The sequence below is a fragment of the Mustela lutreola genome, chromosome 13 (assembly GCF_030435805.1).
Source record: "Mustela lutreola isolate mMusLut2 chromosome 13, mMusLut2.pri, whole genome shotgun sequence".
NCBI classification, from domain to species: Eukaryota; Metazoa; Chordata; class Mammalia; order Carnivora; family Mustelidae; genus Mustela; species Mustela lutreola.
In genome coordinates, this window is record NC_081302.1 from 57,657,932 (window position 1) to 57,673,198 (window position 15,267).

The 15,267-nt window shown below is 40.6% G+C and overlaps 1 protein-coding gene across 2 annotated transcripts in view; it reads right to left on the reverse strand.

The window, feature by feature from the left end:
• CPB2 (carboxypeptidase B2) overlaps nt 1–10,105 on the reverse strand; it is a 60,427-nt gene extending 50,322 nt beyond the window's left edge. For both annotated transcript variants that reach the window (XM_059144502.1, XM_059144501.1), the window contains exon 1: nt 9,981–10,105. In XM_059144502.1, the coding sequence (XP_059000485.1) occupies nt 9,981–10,054 (74 nt within the window). In that variant the 5' untranslated portion in view covers nt 10,055–10,105. The remainder of the gene's footprint in view (nt 1–9,980) is intronic.
• Nucleotides 10,106–15,267: the final 5,162 nt, after the last annotated feature.

Genomic DNA, 15,267 nt, shown 5'->3' on the forward strand with positions numbered 1-15,267 from the left:
ACTTGGTACAGTCACCAATACACAGTGGGAATCTTACTTCAGCTTGACTTAATTTTTCCGCTAACTAGCCTGTCTGGATATCCCAAGTTATGATATCAAGGATATCACATGAATCTTAGATCAGGTGAGCAAGAAATGCCAGGTGTGTTGGAGGTCTTAGTAAGGCACATGTGCTCTCAAGGTTGTGAGTCTGTGTCTGTGTCTGTGTTTGAGGGGGTGCTAATACTATAAAGATTCAGGGGACTGTCATACCAGGTTAAATTTTAAAGGCCTAGAGATCTGGGATAGGCTGGGAAATTCACTCCAAATTAAGGACAGAATTTATATCTCTCCTGATGAAGAAAGGAACATTGTTTCTGGTGAGTCTCTTGGGTTTGGGATATACCTCATTTGGAATACTGCTTCAACCCATTTATTGGGTGACAGGAAAGACTATCACCTCTGGAGAGGCCCAGAGCAGAAAGGTTCAGGCTGTGGTACAAGAGCCCCTGTCATTGGGCCATATGGTCTGGGTAGGCCATAAAGAATTAGAAGTGTCTGAGGTGGGAAAAGATGCCACTTAGAGGTTTTGGCATGCCGCAACAGGAGAATTACAATGTAGATACCTACAGCAAGGCCATGACATCTGCAAAGGAGAACTACACATCTTTCAAAAAACAGTTTCTGACATGCTGTTGGGCCCTGGTAGAAATGGATTGCCTGGCTATGGGTAACAAGTAGTCATAGAGCCAGTCTCACCCATCATGAGCTGGGTTTTATCATATTCACTATGGTAGGCAGATTGATGGCCCCCTAAAATGCCCATGTCCTAATCCCTAGAACCTGTGAACCTGTTGTCTTACACTGTAAAAGTGACTTTGCAAATATAGCTAAGTATTTTGAGATGGCATAATTATGTTGGATTATCTGGATAAGCACAGTGATCTTTCAAAGATTCTCAAAAGTGAATCTCAAAAGTGAATTCTCAAAAGTGAGGCAGAGGGAGATTTGGTCTAAGAATAGTTCAGAGTGATCCAGTGTAAGAAGGATTCAACCTTTTCTGGCTTTGAAGATAAAAGTTTGGGGTTGCAAGCCAAGGAATGAGTGTAGCCTCTAGAAATGGAAAAAGCAAGGATGCAGATTTTCCCTTCAAACCCTCTAGAGAAGAAACACAGTGGTGGCCAACACTTTGACTTCAGCCCAGTGAGACCCATTTTTAGTGTCTAAACAATGGAAATGTAAGATAATAAATTGGTGCAGTTTTAAGACTGATTTGTGTTAATCTGTTACAGTAGCAATAGGAAACTAACACACTTGTCATGTCTTGAGGTTGGGCAGGCCAACCAGAAATCCATCATTAGACAGAACTGATACATCTGGGATCAGACACAGGTAGGATTTGGGAACACAAGCGAGGTGCATGAGCAGGTGGCCCTTCCTCTCAACTCATAGTGACACCGGCTACATGTGGATCAGCTAATGGAGCAGTGTAGTAGCCATGAGAACACACCTCTAAGACCTCCAGCTCGAAGATGTGTAACTGATGGAAGGTCCCAGCTACTGTGCTTGAGTTCTGTCCCTATTTAATGATAAGGCCTTATTTTTCACTAGCTGCTTCCAGCTAATAACTGAGCATAGTAGGGATACCAAGACAGGCTCATTACTGAAAGATGGGTGGCGGGGGAGGGGCTCTTCTGATAGATGACATTAGCTCAAGAACTATCACATCAACTTTGCAAAAGTTTTCTTAGAATTGCACTACAACCTAAGACCTTCTGCATTCCACCCTCCTTCCTTCCCCTTCTCCTCCACAGGGATTACACCAGCATTGCAGTATGTCTTTCCCGAGAGCCTCTTCTTGTCCCTTCCTCATTTATTCCTCTCCAGCATTTTTCTGAATACATTTCTTGTACGTCTAATTCCATCTTGGTGTTTGTTTCTTGGAGGAGTAAGGAAGTGGGACCAAAGTGTGGAGCTCTTTGTAACACCTAACAGAGAACACCCACCGAACAATAGGCACTGAGTAACTATGTAAACAAAATGATTAAGCAGTTGATGTCAGCCAGCTTCTGTTAACAGTCACCCCAGGGCTGGCACAAAGGCACATGAAAGAATAGCCTTGATGGCAAGGATGAGGTTTTGCATGGTCGACAGGATGGGTTCCTACTCGCCAAGGTTGATAGAGTACCTGTTGCTGGCACATGTCCAGCTTGACAGCAACAGAAACCAAAACCAAGCCCTTGAATCAGCACCATTCCATGAAGAAACCAAGCAACCACTTGGTGAGAAATTGCCGACTTTGGGTCCTTTCCACTCTGGGTCTGGATTTGCCTCTTTTACCTACAGGGCCTCAACTAATGTTACCATACAAGGATGTTACCATATAGTGTGTGATCCACAAAGGATCCCACCTAACACTGTATCTGATTAAGGGATCCACTTTACAACAAGGGAGGTACAGAATGGGCGCATTACCGTGGGATCCTCTGGGCATATTACATACCATACCATGCAGAAGCTGCTAGACTCATACAGAAATAAGAATGGATTAGCTGAGGTGCTAGCTTGGAAAGGGGCAACGCGTTCCAGGATGCAGTTGTTTTTTTTTTTTAAAGATTTTATTTATTTATTTATTTGACAGAGAGAAATCACAAGTAGATGGAGAGGCAGGCAGAGAGAGACAGAGGGAAGCGGGCTCCCCGCTGAGCAGAGAGCCCGATGCGGGACTCCCGATCCCAGCACCCTGAGATCATGACCTGAGCCAAAGGCAGCGGCGCAACCCACTGAGCCATCCAGGCGCCCCAGGATGCAGTTTTAAATCAATAATCATTATATGGTGCAGTGTCCCCACAAGTTAGAACACATGTTTCCGGGAACCAAGTTGAAGCGGCTTTATTCACCACCATTCCAGGTGAATAAGGGGAATTTGTACTTGCAAACTACAACTATGGCTCTATAAATTTAAAAGATCTGCTTCCCAGAAGATAAAATCTCCCACAAGAGTCATGGCAAGAGTCTTATTAAACTGACAGCTGTTGCTGCTACCCAGTCATTTTAGATTCCTTGGCCCTAAAGATTATCAGGAAGGAGAGGAGTTATGCTGGAAGGGGTAGGTGACCTCGATCATCAGGAGGATATTGAGGGCTGCATTCACAGTTAAGCTGGCAGGGAAGAATACATCTGGTACACAGATGATAAACTTAGGCATTCTATAATACTCCCTTGTCCAATTTTGTTGTATATGGACAGATGCAACAGTCAAGGTCCAAAAGGACATGGTGAATGGAGGCTCAGACCCTTGAAGGTCAAGGGGCTGGGTCATCTCACCAGGTAAGTCACCTAGACCATGGTAAGTGCTGGTGAAAGGGAAACAGAATGGATCGGAGAAAAGGAAAAAAAAATGAGTATTGGTTATCATCTCAACAAGACTAGGTATAGCTGTGGTGGGCTGTAGTTAATCCCACTGATGTTCCTCTTGTGTATTTCTTCCAGCAAAAGAGAGCAACCAGAATCCTGAGGAGCTGCTCCCAAACCTTGCTTTGGAAGCAGATCGATCTGAGTGGCAGGACTATAGGAGATGCTATGTTGCGCTTTCCAGGTCCCCAACCAAGAATGAATGTTCATTTTCCCAGATTCTGCGAGTGTTGGCTGCTGTCACTCAAGTCCCTTTCCAGGAATTTTCCTTGACCGAAGAAAGACTTGTTGCCAAGGTCATGCCTCTTCCCAGGTACAGCCCACCTCCAATGACTCATAAATACCCCAGCCTGGGACAACCCTGCAAGGACAACTGGCTTTAGGGATCCCAGGGCTTCATGTGACTGCATCATTTTTCAGTTTCTCCTCATCCCAGGTCTCTTGCGTTCATCCCTGCACCACTGTTGGTCCCAAGATCGCTTCCCAGGAGACTTCCTAAATGCAAATCTCTATCTCAGAAACAGCTTCCTGGGGAAACTAACTGATGACAAATACAAAGGTCTACTACCTGGGATGAAACCTGTAAAGTGCTCTATGAGTTTGTATTCTGATATAAGAATACAGAGTCAGAAGTTATTTGGGACTGAAGCCATCAGAGAACAGAGACACTTTGAGCCGGACTTCTGAGATGGTCAGGATCTGGTGAATTATACCATTAGACTGAGAGAAGTAGAAGTTTGGCGAATGAATTGGAGAAAAAATGGCTCTGATACATCAGTGGAAAAGCAAACGCAGAGCAAGTGATCTGGGTGGGCAGGAATATGGGGTTTCTGCTGGGCTGAACCAGGAAATAAAACCAGGATGAATGGGTGAGGCAGGACCTGACCACAGAGGGTCTCAAAAACTGGGGTCAGGGTTGTGGCCCTAATTTATAAAGTCATTGGGCCCCATCTGGGGAATTTGAGCCAAAGAGTGAAAAAGTCCAAGCTCTTTTTTGGTATGAAATATAAAGAAGTGGTGACTCCTATAAGTAAATCATAATTTGAGAGTGAACTCCCTAACAGCTTAAGCTAACAACAAAATGGGATGCCTTTTACACAGTAATGAGCTCTCCATTATTCAAATGGGCTAAATTTCAATCCCACATAAGGGAAAGTTTGTGCTGACTAGAAGATAGGGGCATTTTTCTAATGTATTTGACTGAATTTAGTCAACAGAAAAGAAAAAAAGAAAAAGAAAAAGAGGAAAAAAAGAAAAAAATGTGTTATCCCAATGAGTCTCTTTCTTTTTTTTAGAAAGATTTTATTTATTTATTTGTTAGAGAGAGAGAGAGCTCACATAAGCAGTATGCAGAGCGGCAGGCAGAGGCAGAGAGAGAAGCAGGCTCCCCGAGGAGCAAGGAGCCCGATGTGGGACTCGATCCCAGGACCCTGGGATCATGGCCTGAGCCGAAGGCACCGGCTTAACCAGCTGAGCCACCCAGGCATCCCAATCCCAATGGGGCCTCTTTCTTAAGGAGAAAAAAATTCAGGAAATATAGAAAAATAAATTGGGAAATGGGGAGGACTAAAATTAGGAGGGTAAAAATGCACCATAAAATATATTAATGTATCCGGGTTCCAGCTGTGGTGAGCTGGATCTTTCTGTTCCCACCTGCTTGGCCCAAGCACCAATACAAGAGAATCAGGAAATGGGATGAGGGTCAGTCAGGTCACCTTACGTGGAACTTAGCTTCTGAAATTCAGTTTCCTGACTCGATGCCCCCTTACTTCATCAGAAAGAAGCTAGTGGTCAGAGTGGAGAAAGAGAGAAGATTTGTGTCAATATTTCTTTGGAGCAAGTTATTATATTTCTGTCAGTGCCCTTTCTCCCGAACGGGATGGAATTTGGGGGTGTTACGTCCCTCATCTCTGCCTAGTAGGGAAGACTTCCAAGGAGGGTAATGGAGAGTCTGAACATGTTTCCTCAAGTTTAGAGACAGGTGCCTGGTTTGTTCCTGGCTTGTTCCCAAGGAAGCTAACCATGTATGTGGCTGGTCCCCAGTTGGATGGACAGTAATTAAAATCAAAAGAAGAAATACTTCATGGGCACCTAGTTATAACTCAGGTGGTGTCAGATAGCGCCGCCTACAGGGTAAGAATATGGGGGTGAATGTAAGATCCCTAAGGGGTGAAACATAGAGTCACAATGGACTACCTAGTGAGAGATGCATCTCTCCCTGGTCTGCAGAATTCCTCAGCAAAGGAATCTGAAAAATTCCCAAGAAGTTAAAACCCAAGAAAAGGGCAAAAGGAAGAAGAGTCAGGTGTGTGTATGGAGAGGGGGTGAGGGGTTGTTTTCCTGTAAAGACTGACCTTTGAATAAACCTTGAATGGACCCGATACTTAGTTTCTAAATTGAGATTGTTTGCATGTTAACAGGAGCCTAAAATTATCAGTTACTTTGAGTGGACTAAAAAGTCAGAATTTGCACACTTTCCATGTAGGAGTAGAGAAAGAGTACTCCACCAAATGGAACATAATGGGGCAAAAGGAGACGAGAAAATAAAGAAATGTTTTTCTTAATTTAATTTATTTATTTTTTTATTTTGAAGATTTTATTTATTTATTTGGCAAAGACAGAGAGAGAAGGAAACAAGCAGGGGGAGTGGGAGAGGGAGAGGAAGAAGTAGGCTTCCTGCTGAGCAGGGAGCCCTATGGGGGGCTTCATGTGGAGCTCGATCCCAGGACACTGGGATCATGACCTGAGTTGAAGGCAGATGCTTAATGACTGAGCCACACAGGCGCCCCTAAAGAAATGTTTTGATTGCATCTCTGAAGTGATAGAGGTAGAGGATTTAACAAATAGCCCGTTGAAAATTAAAAAAAAAAAAAAAAAAAGTCTTGCTCCAAATAACGAATAGAGAAAAGTGTAATCACAGTAAAATAACAGGTCATTTTAGACACGAAAAAATAAACTGAGTTTCAAAGAGGACAAGTGAATTGTCCAAGGCTGCATAAATAATAAGCCCCGGCAGCTCCAGGGCTATTTCCAGATCTGGAGATTTTAATACCAGACAACATTTCTTCTGTCACTTCCCCTCTAAGAATATGAAGATTTCCATCAAGCTCTGTCCCCTGCTACTTTTACAGGGGGAGGCTCACATTTGCCATAGTTCTGCAAGATTATTTTTGAATTTGAAAAGCTGGTGAGATGCCTCTGAACAGTGGAAGAGCGCTCGAGGCTGCAATTTTGTTTTATGCATCACGACATTTTAAGACCACCAGTGCCCTGTTCTTTAAGATGAAAATAATATATCAGGGGGAGCTAAGGGAAAGACGATAAACGGGTCTCCAGGTGGCAGATAGTATATGAAGTTGACAGAAGGATCAAGTCCTGTGGTCTATTAATAATTCAGAAGCCCTCTCTCCTCAACCATTCTGATTCTTTTTCCTTCTTTTCGTACTTTCCCCCACTTTCCTATTTCAAATAAATTGCCTCCGCTGACAGGTTGCCCTTAGCTCATCAGAGCCCTATACAATGAATATCTCTGTTGACAAGGTTCTTGCTAGGGTTTTATTTTTGCCCTTCACGGTTTGGCCTTGAACAGCAAGTGACTACGGAGACAATGTTTTGGTGTTTGTTTGTTTGGTTGCTTTTCTCTTTGGCATATGGTATTAATGCCTTTAAAACTTTTTTCATTCTCGGGTGGGGGCATTTTAGGGATGAGACATCTCAAAATGCACCTACAAATCATTCAGTAAGAGATCGCCTGAAGACAAAGTGTTGTTAGGAAAATGATCACGACAAGAAAATGGTAACAGAGACCAGCTTTAGGGAAAAGCCAGCCCATAAGCTCTTTTTAGGAGTGATTGTATTCTTGCCCCCAGAAATAATTCATCAGAGTCTCTCACCCTGAATGAAATTTGGTTTCCCGTTTAGCTTCAGTAATGGGCTGTTCCTGGAAAAGCAGAGCTCAGAAACAGTTGGTTAAAAAAAATTGTTTGTACTCACGGAAAGAAGAGTTTGAAATGTTTTTTCTAGTGGAGGCATTGGAGGGAGGAATCAGGTATATATCGGCCCACACAGAGGCAAGTCTCCCCTCCCCAATACACACAGACAATATTTTCAATACCATGTGATTGGTTAAATTATAGCCCTATTCTTATTCCCCCCTTCAAGCACAGGTATCGATCAGACTCCAAAATATATGCTGAAGCAAGAACAGTAAGAAAAGCCGTGCCTGAAAAAATATTCTCATTCATTTCTTTGCTATTTGTGTGTGTGTGTGTGTGTGTGTGTGTGTAAGTCCTTTATTTGCATATTTAGTTCACTAAACTGTTACATGCTTCCTCATTTTGAAGCGACATGGTGAAGCTTTTGAAGTATTTTGCTAAGGATCATCTTATGTAGGAGTTCAATTCATGATATGATCCAGGCGGTGGTGTGTGGGTGAGCCCTCCAGGCTCTACAGCAGCCAACTGCCAAGGGGCAGAGCTACGCCACCAAACAAGACCCGCTGCCAGGTAAGGACCTTGACACTGAACTTCCAGCCCGGCTTTCTCCCAGGCTGCACTCTGGATGGCCTGTCTTCTCTGCAGACTCAGGATGACTAAATCCGACCTCCATCAGATGAGCTCTCTTCCTAATTCCCAGATTTTACAGGCAGTGCGATTCAGGGAAGTGAGTTGAAATGAAGCGAACATGGGTTTGAATCCAAACTCTACCCCTAATGTTTGATTTGGGACAAATGATTTATCCTTCCTATAGGGCTCAGTTTCCTTCTCTATAAGATGTCACCATCAAGATTCCTAGGGTGTAGCATTATAGGCATTTAAAGAGATGGCATTACTAAGTGCCTGGCCCAGTGCTGAGGCAACACATGGTGCTAAATAACTATGAGTTCCTTCCCTTTCCACTCTCTGTGGATGATACTGCCAGTGTCTACTGTTCCCAGCCTGACGTGTTGATACCAGATTTCCTCCTTCCCTCTTCCCTACCTTTAATTAAAGCCAATCACCAAGTTATGGGATATTAGAACTGGCATGGACCTTAGAAATTGTAGGCATCTTATTTATTGATAACCACAGAGATATAGGTCACCAGTTACTCCAGCAATCTGACTCCCATGTCAATTCAATAACAATCATTATTTGGTGATGGACCTCATTGCATGACACTTGACAACCATATTGAACAACAACAACAAAAAAACAGTGATGATGTACAAACACAGCATCAGACTCTCAAGTCAAACTCTGTTTTCTTAAATGCTATCCCATGGTTCTTTCTGACTCAGAAAAGTATTTTTTTTTTTTTTGGTACAGATTTTATGAATTTGTACAAATAGGGGAGGGGAGGGGAGGGAGGAGCAGAGGGAGAGGGAGAAGCAGGCTCCCTGCTGAGCAGAGAGCTCCACACAGGGCTTGCTCTCAAGACCCCAGGATCATGACCTGAGCCAAAGGCAGATGCTTAATCAACTGAGCCACCCAGCCCTGAGATAAGTATTTCTGACAGAATCTTCGTGTCCCTGGTTGATTTTTTCACTCTTTACTATTCACTAAATCGGGAGAGGCTTTTGTCTTAGAGGTAATTGGAGAAGAAAAGAACCACAGAAGCAAAACAAAGGAAAAAAAAATAAGAAAATTCCAAATAAATAATAGCAATTTTAAAAGTCTATGAGTTTACTAGTAAATACATCACAGTATTGGGACGCCTGGGTGGTTCAGTTGGTTGGACGACTGCCTTCGGCTCAGGTCATGATCCCGGAGTCCCGGGATCGAGTCCCGCATCGGGCTCCCAGCTGCATGGGGAGTCTGCTTCTCCCTCTGACCTTCTCCTCGCTCATGCTCTCTCTCACTGTCTCTCTCTCTCAAATAAATAAATAAAATCTTTAAAAAAAAATACATCACAGTATTACACATAGCTGGGGATATTTACCATATATTATATATGTTAGAAGACAAGATCCATTTGTACTCTTCTAAACAGTTTATGTAAAGAACTCTCTAGGGAATCACTCAACAAAGCAAAATAAGAATTAGATATGTTCATATATGTGTTCCTTATAACATAACTCTTCTTCCTTTCATATCTCTTGTGAAAACCCATGCATAACCTAAACCTCCTATTTCATACCTTATCCTCCTCTTCTTCCTCTGTTCTATGTACAAGAGGAAAATATTCAGTTACCCATAATTGTATTATTCATAGTTAATACAAATTACCCAGTTAATATATTTTGTGTATGAAGACCAAAAAATATAAATCATGTGATGTATTAGAGTATAAATAATTATTTTTATAAAAGCTTCCATTTCTTTAATCTTCCTAGCCACTGAATACACATATCATCCAGCTTTCTCTCAGTAATAGAAGTAGAGACAGAAAAGAAAGAAAGAAAAAAAAAAAAAAAAGGACCCTGAATCTAGTGAGAGCCTTATTACACTGAAATGTACTATTTGTCAGGACAAATGGAAAGTTTCTGAAAGAGCTGACCTTCAAACTTTTAACATTTTGCTCCCCAGGTTAGTGCACTGACTAGATTCCATGTGGGGCAAACAACCGAGGAAAATGGCCGCCCACTATTTAAGGTTCTATTAGGTTACCTCTGAAAAGCGAAGACATGCTGCTCACACAAGAGGAAGATGGCTACGAGGACTCCAAAGCTATAAAGCTTCATCCCAACAGCACTTTGCTGAAAAACAAAATTCTCCTGAGAGAAGGGCCAGGATGACTGGTTACATAAGAGCCTTCTTTACACACTGGTTAAAATATAATGGCATGTTCCCTCTCATTTCTGTGATCAATTGACTCAGCTTCTACTTTCACCCTTAAAAAATAAAGTGCGATGAGAGTTGTTCTTACGTTCGACTCCTAGAAGATATTTTTTAACTCCTCAGGGAAGACAGATGGAGAATAAAAGTATAGTAATGTTGCAGAAATGTGTCTGGTTTTTTGAAGAACAATAGCCCTAGAGTATTGATTCATGGCTGTATACCGTGCTGTGGGAGGTCTCCCATGGAATAGAAAGAGGTCTTCCCTTGTCTTTTCAACATTTTCAACTTAGATGAAGACATAGAAGGTGAGTTTCTCAACTTTGTGGCTCTTACAAGGCTGAGAAGAAGAGCTTGTATGGAGGATTGTAGAATCTCCATTTAAAGAAAATTTTCTTTGTTCGTATGAAGTGATGGGCCCACCTATAGGAGAATAGGAATATTATGTCCTAGAGAGTTCTCTGGCCAAAAGAAAAAAAAAATCGGCTTGCTTTGAATCATGTTTATTTAGGAAAGGTCACCATAAGAGCCATTATCTAAATCAAAGCTCATCACATGTCATTCTGAAGGTAGCATCTGACTTACGGCATTTTGTCTGGTATGAGGCTACAGCTTACCTCTGTAAGTGGATGAAGCCCAAGTATTATCTCCAAATTCCGGCTGGTCAGTGGATTAGAATGTTCTTAAGGACAGGGCAGGCAAAACTGCAAAATAAAACAAACTTCCCACAACAGACTTCTGAGAAGGAAAGGATTGAGATTTCAAACTTTGCTCTCTGTGATTCAAAGCTATTAAAACATAATGGATGTTATGGATGAAGGTGGCACCACTGAAACTACCTCTTATATAAGAAGGAAGAAGAAAATGGATATACACATGTATCTGACCACTTTTAGAGAAAGATACATGGGAAGACTGGACCAGAAATCCATTAGACTGTGGTTACCTACAGCAGGTAGGTAGAAAAACTGAGTGGAAAAGATGCAGGAATAAGAACAGGGTAGATGATATGGGAGGAGGGATGCTTTTTTGAGTAAACATCTTTGAATACTTCAGAATTCAAAAATACCACAGAATTTTAGAATCACAGTCTTTTTTCACTTACTCAAAACCAACAAGTAAATAAAATGAATACAAGCAAAAACACATGTTTTTAATGAGTGCCATAACTACACTGAGGGGAGTGAGGAAAAACTAATCCAAGGGCTTTTACCTTGTTTTTTTTTTTTTTTTTTTTTTTTAAACACAAAAAGTAACTTTAAAATAACAGTCAACAGTGGCAGTTTACTAACAAATTTTATCCAGTTTTGTGCTCCCTATTCAGTTTTATCCTGTCTCCTCTCGGGTTTACATTTTTTCTTGCTGAGGCAGTCTTTGAAAAGTTGCCTTAGTGAAGATCTGTTGGTGGTAGATTCTATTGTGCTCCATCTGTTGGACGAGAATTTCTTTCTGCCCTCACCTCCAAAGACTAGTTTAGCCAAATGTGACATTCTAGTGACAGTCCTTCCATTGTCTTTTGGCGTCTACTGCGGTAAGGTAGGAATCTGCTGTCACGTCTTGTTCCCCTACAGATCAGCTGTTCTTCCTACTAGATGACTTTTAAGGGATTAAGGATTATCTTTATCTTTAATCCTCTTCAGCTCCATTACTCTTGTCGAGATGTGAATTTATTTTTTATTATCTAGCCCGGTACATGGAATGTGATTTGATCCAAGGATTTAGATATTTCTTCAACCTGGGAAAACCATTTTATTATTTCTTCAGCTATTATCTGCTAGTGCTTTTTAGGGGCTCCCTTTGGAGTTCCTTGATCTACTTTCATGTCTTGTAACTGTCTTTTCATGTTTTTAAAAATCATAGTCTGTGTCTCTGTATGCTGAATCCTGGGGCAAGAGTTTCTCAGGACCATCTTCAAATTCACAAATTCATTCTTTGTGTTTAGTTTAGACTACATAGTCAACTGACCAGTGGTTTTTTTTTTTTAATCCATCAAAAAAATTTTATTGGAGAAATTGTGACTGAGAAATAGTAAGATGCCTTGGAATTGAACACAAGCATCTAAAATAAGAGCAGAGTTCAGGATTGTTGTAATTGTGTGTGTGTTTTTTTTAATAACTTTACAAATCTTTTCCAACTTTTACAGTTGCTTTTTTCACATTTATCCATTTTTATCTTTTAAAAGATTTTATTTATTAGCAAGAGGAAGAGAATGAAATCATACATTCAGGGAGGAGCAGAGAGAGAGGGAGAAGGAGAGGAAGACTCCCCACTGAGTGCAGAGCCTGTTGGGGAGCTCAATCCCAAGACCCTGAGATCATACCCTGAGTCAAAGTCAGCTGCTTAACTCACTGAACCACCCAGATGCCCCCATTCTGCTTTTGTATCAGTATTTTTAAATATCATTTTAAAGCACTTTGTTGTTTAATTTTTAATAGGTATGGTTCCTTCAGAGCTCTTGCTGACAATACTTAGGATACTTATTTTAAAGTCTGTGTTAGACTTGAGCTAAAGGATTAGTTGTATTTTAGATGAATTCACGCTCTGAGTATTGACTTTTGTTGACTGCCTCTCTTAGCATTTGATTTCTTCTGTAATTTGGAACCTTAGTTTGCAGGCTCATTTTGAAGTCTTTTGTTTTCCTTTCCTACCTTTCACCTTCTATGCTTACTTTTCTCCATTCTCCACATATGTCCAAGCAGCCCCTGGGTTTCCAATCCAGAACACTGTCTTAAACTAGCTTTTGTTTTTTCTACACCATGATAATGTCATGGCTTTCAAAGATCTAGTCACCAGTAAAGATGACTTAACTTAGTTACCGGCTTAGTCACTCCTAGCTTAGTTACTCCTCTGTCTTCTACAAACCAGTAGATGCTTAAAAAAACCAATCCTAGGCAGCAGTGACACTATCTTTTTAAAACCGAGATACATATATTAAAATGCACAGATTTAAGTGTTTGAGCAAATTAGTCTTGAAAAACACATATACATGAGTAACCCACACCTCTCTAGAGTATAGAAAATTTCCATCATTCCAGAAAGTTCTTTCATAGCCCTCCCAATCAATTTCCCCTTTATTCTAGCAGCCTCTGTTCTGATTTTATTATCATAGATTAATTTTGCTTATTTTAGAACTACATGAAATCATACATTATCCTAGTCAGTTCAGGGTGTTACAGCCAGAATACCATAAACTAAATAGTTTAAACTACAAACATTTATATCTTACAGTTCTGGAAAGTGGAAAGTCCAAGATCAGGACACAGATTCAGTGTCTGGTGAGAATCCACACCCTTGTTCATAGATGGCTGCCTTCTTGCCATATTCTCACATGGCAGAAAGTGAGAAAGTTCATGGCAGAAAGTGAGAGAGCTCGTTGGGGTCTGTTTTATAAGGGCACTAATCCCATTCATGAGAGATCCACCATTATGATCTAATCACCTCCCAGAAGCTCCGTCTAAACACCGGCATACTGGGGATTAAGCTTCAGCATATGTGTGAGGGATGGGGAGGACATAAACATCCAGTCCATGGCTTAGAGCATGTACTCCTTTGTGTCATGTTTATTTTGCTCAGCATTTTAAAAAAATATATTTTATTTATTTATTTATTTATTTGAGAGAGAGTGTGAGCATAAGCACTGGCAGGGGTGGGTGGGGGTTGGAACAAAGGAAGAGGAAGAAGTCTCCCTGCTGAGCAGAGGTGGGATATGGGGCTCCATCCCAAGACCCTGAGATCATGACCTGAGCTGAAGGCAGACATTTAACTGACTGGACCACCCAGATGTTCCTAATTTACATTTCTATGATGACTAATGATGTTGAGAACATCTTCTTTGCTTCTTGGCTGTGCGCATGTACGTGTGTGTGTGTGTGTGTTCAGATCGTTTGCTTGGTTTTTAGTCATACTGTTTGTCTCACTATTGATTTGTAGGAGCTACTTACATTCTGGACATTAGTCCTTTGTTGGATAGAAATATTATGAATATATCTTCCTCTGGGAAGTATCTGTTAGTTTTTGACCATTTTGGAAAATTCAGTTGTTCCTCTTTTTGTCATAACTTTTTATCCTAACTTGTATGACTTCTTTTTATACTCTGGATATAGCTACTTGGTCTGATATATGTTTTGTGAATATTGTTTTGCCCCTTGGTGGCTCATCGTCTTCTTATTGGTGTCTTTTGAAGAGCAGACATTTTTAATTTTGGTTCAGTCCAATTTATCAATTTGCTTTGGTGATTGGTACTTGTTCAAGAAATTTTGACTAACTCAAAGTCCTCAAACTGTTTTTGAAACTTTATAGTTTTGGTCTTTACTTTTAGGATTAGAATCCACCTCAAATTAATTTTTGTGTGCAGTATGAGGCAGGGATTGAGGTTCTTTAGTTCTTATGACATCCAGTTTTTCTCACACCACTTCCTAAAGACTTTCTTTTCCCTGTGGAATCACCTTGTCAGTTTTTCTTTCTCTCTTTCTTTCTTTCTTTCTTTCTTTCTTTTTTATATAAAGTCAGTTGATTGTGGAAGTGTGAACCTAAACCATTAAGTTCACAGTATTTTTTTAAATAGCAAAAATAACTAGAAAAGTTCTGTGTTTTCTTTCTTAGTTATTCTTTTTCTCTTTGTGCATTGGCTTGTATACTTTCTAGTTCACTTATTCATTTTCCTGCTATTGCAGTTTGCTGATAAGTCCATTGAAATAATTCTTCATTTCCATATCATGTTTTTCAAATCTGATACTTGTATTCAGATTTTTTTTTGAATTTTCTTTTCACTGCTGCTCATGCACAGCAATTTCTGTATTTTTTTTAACCATTTCCTCTCTTAAAGTTAGGTCACATGCTCTTGCTTTTTCACTTACTTACAGTTTTTTTTTTTAATTGAATCGGAGATATTATGTATAAAATGATAGTATGAACTATAAGTAAATAGTATTTATGCCCATAATGGTCATATATCTTCTTTGTCAGGCCACTAGTGTGAAGGATTGAGCCAATCTAGGCTGCAGTGGACCGGGTTTAGGCTTTGCTTTTATTCTCATTAGATGTTACTATCACAGTCTCAAATTACTTAAAAACAGGAGCAGGTCCTTCTCTTTCACAGGGATTGGGGTCTGATTGCCTC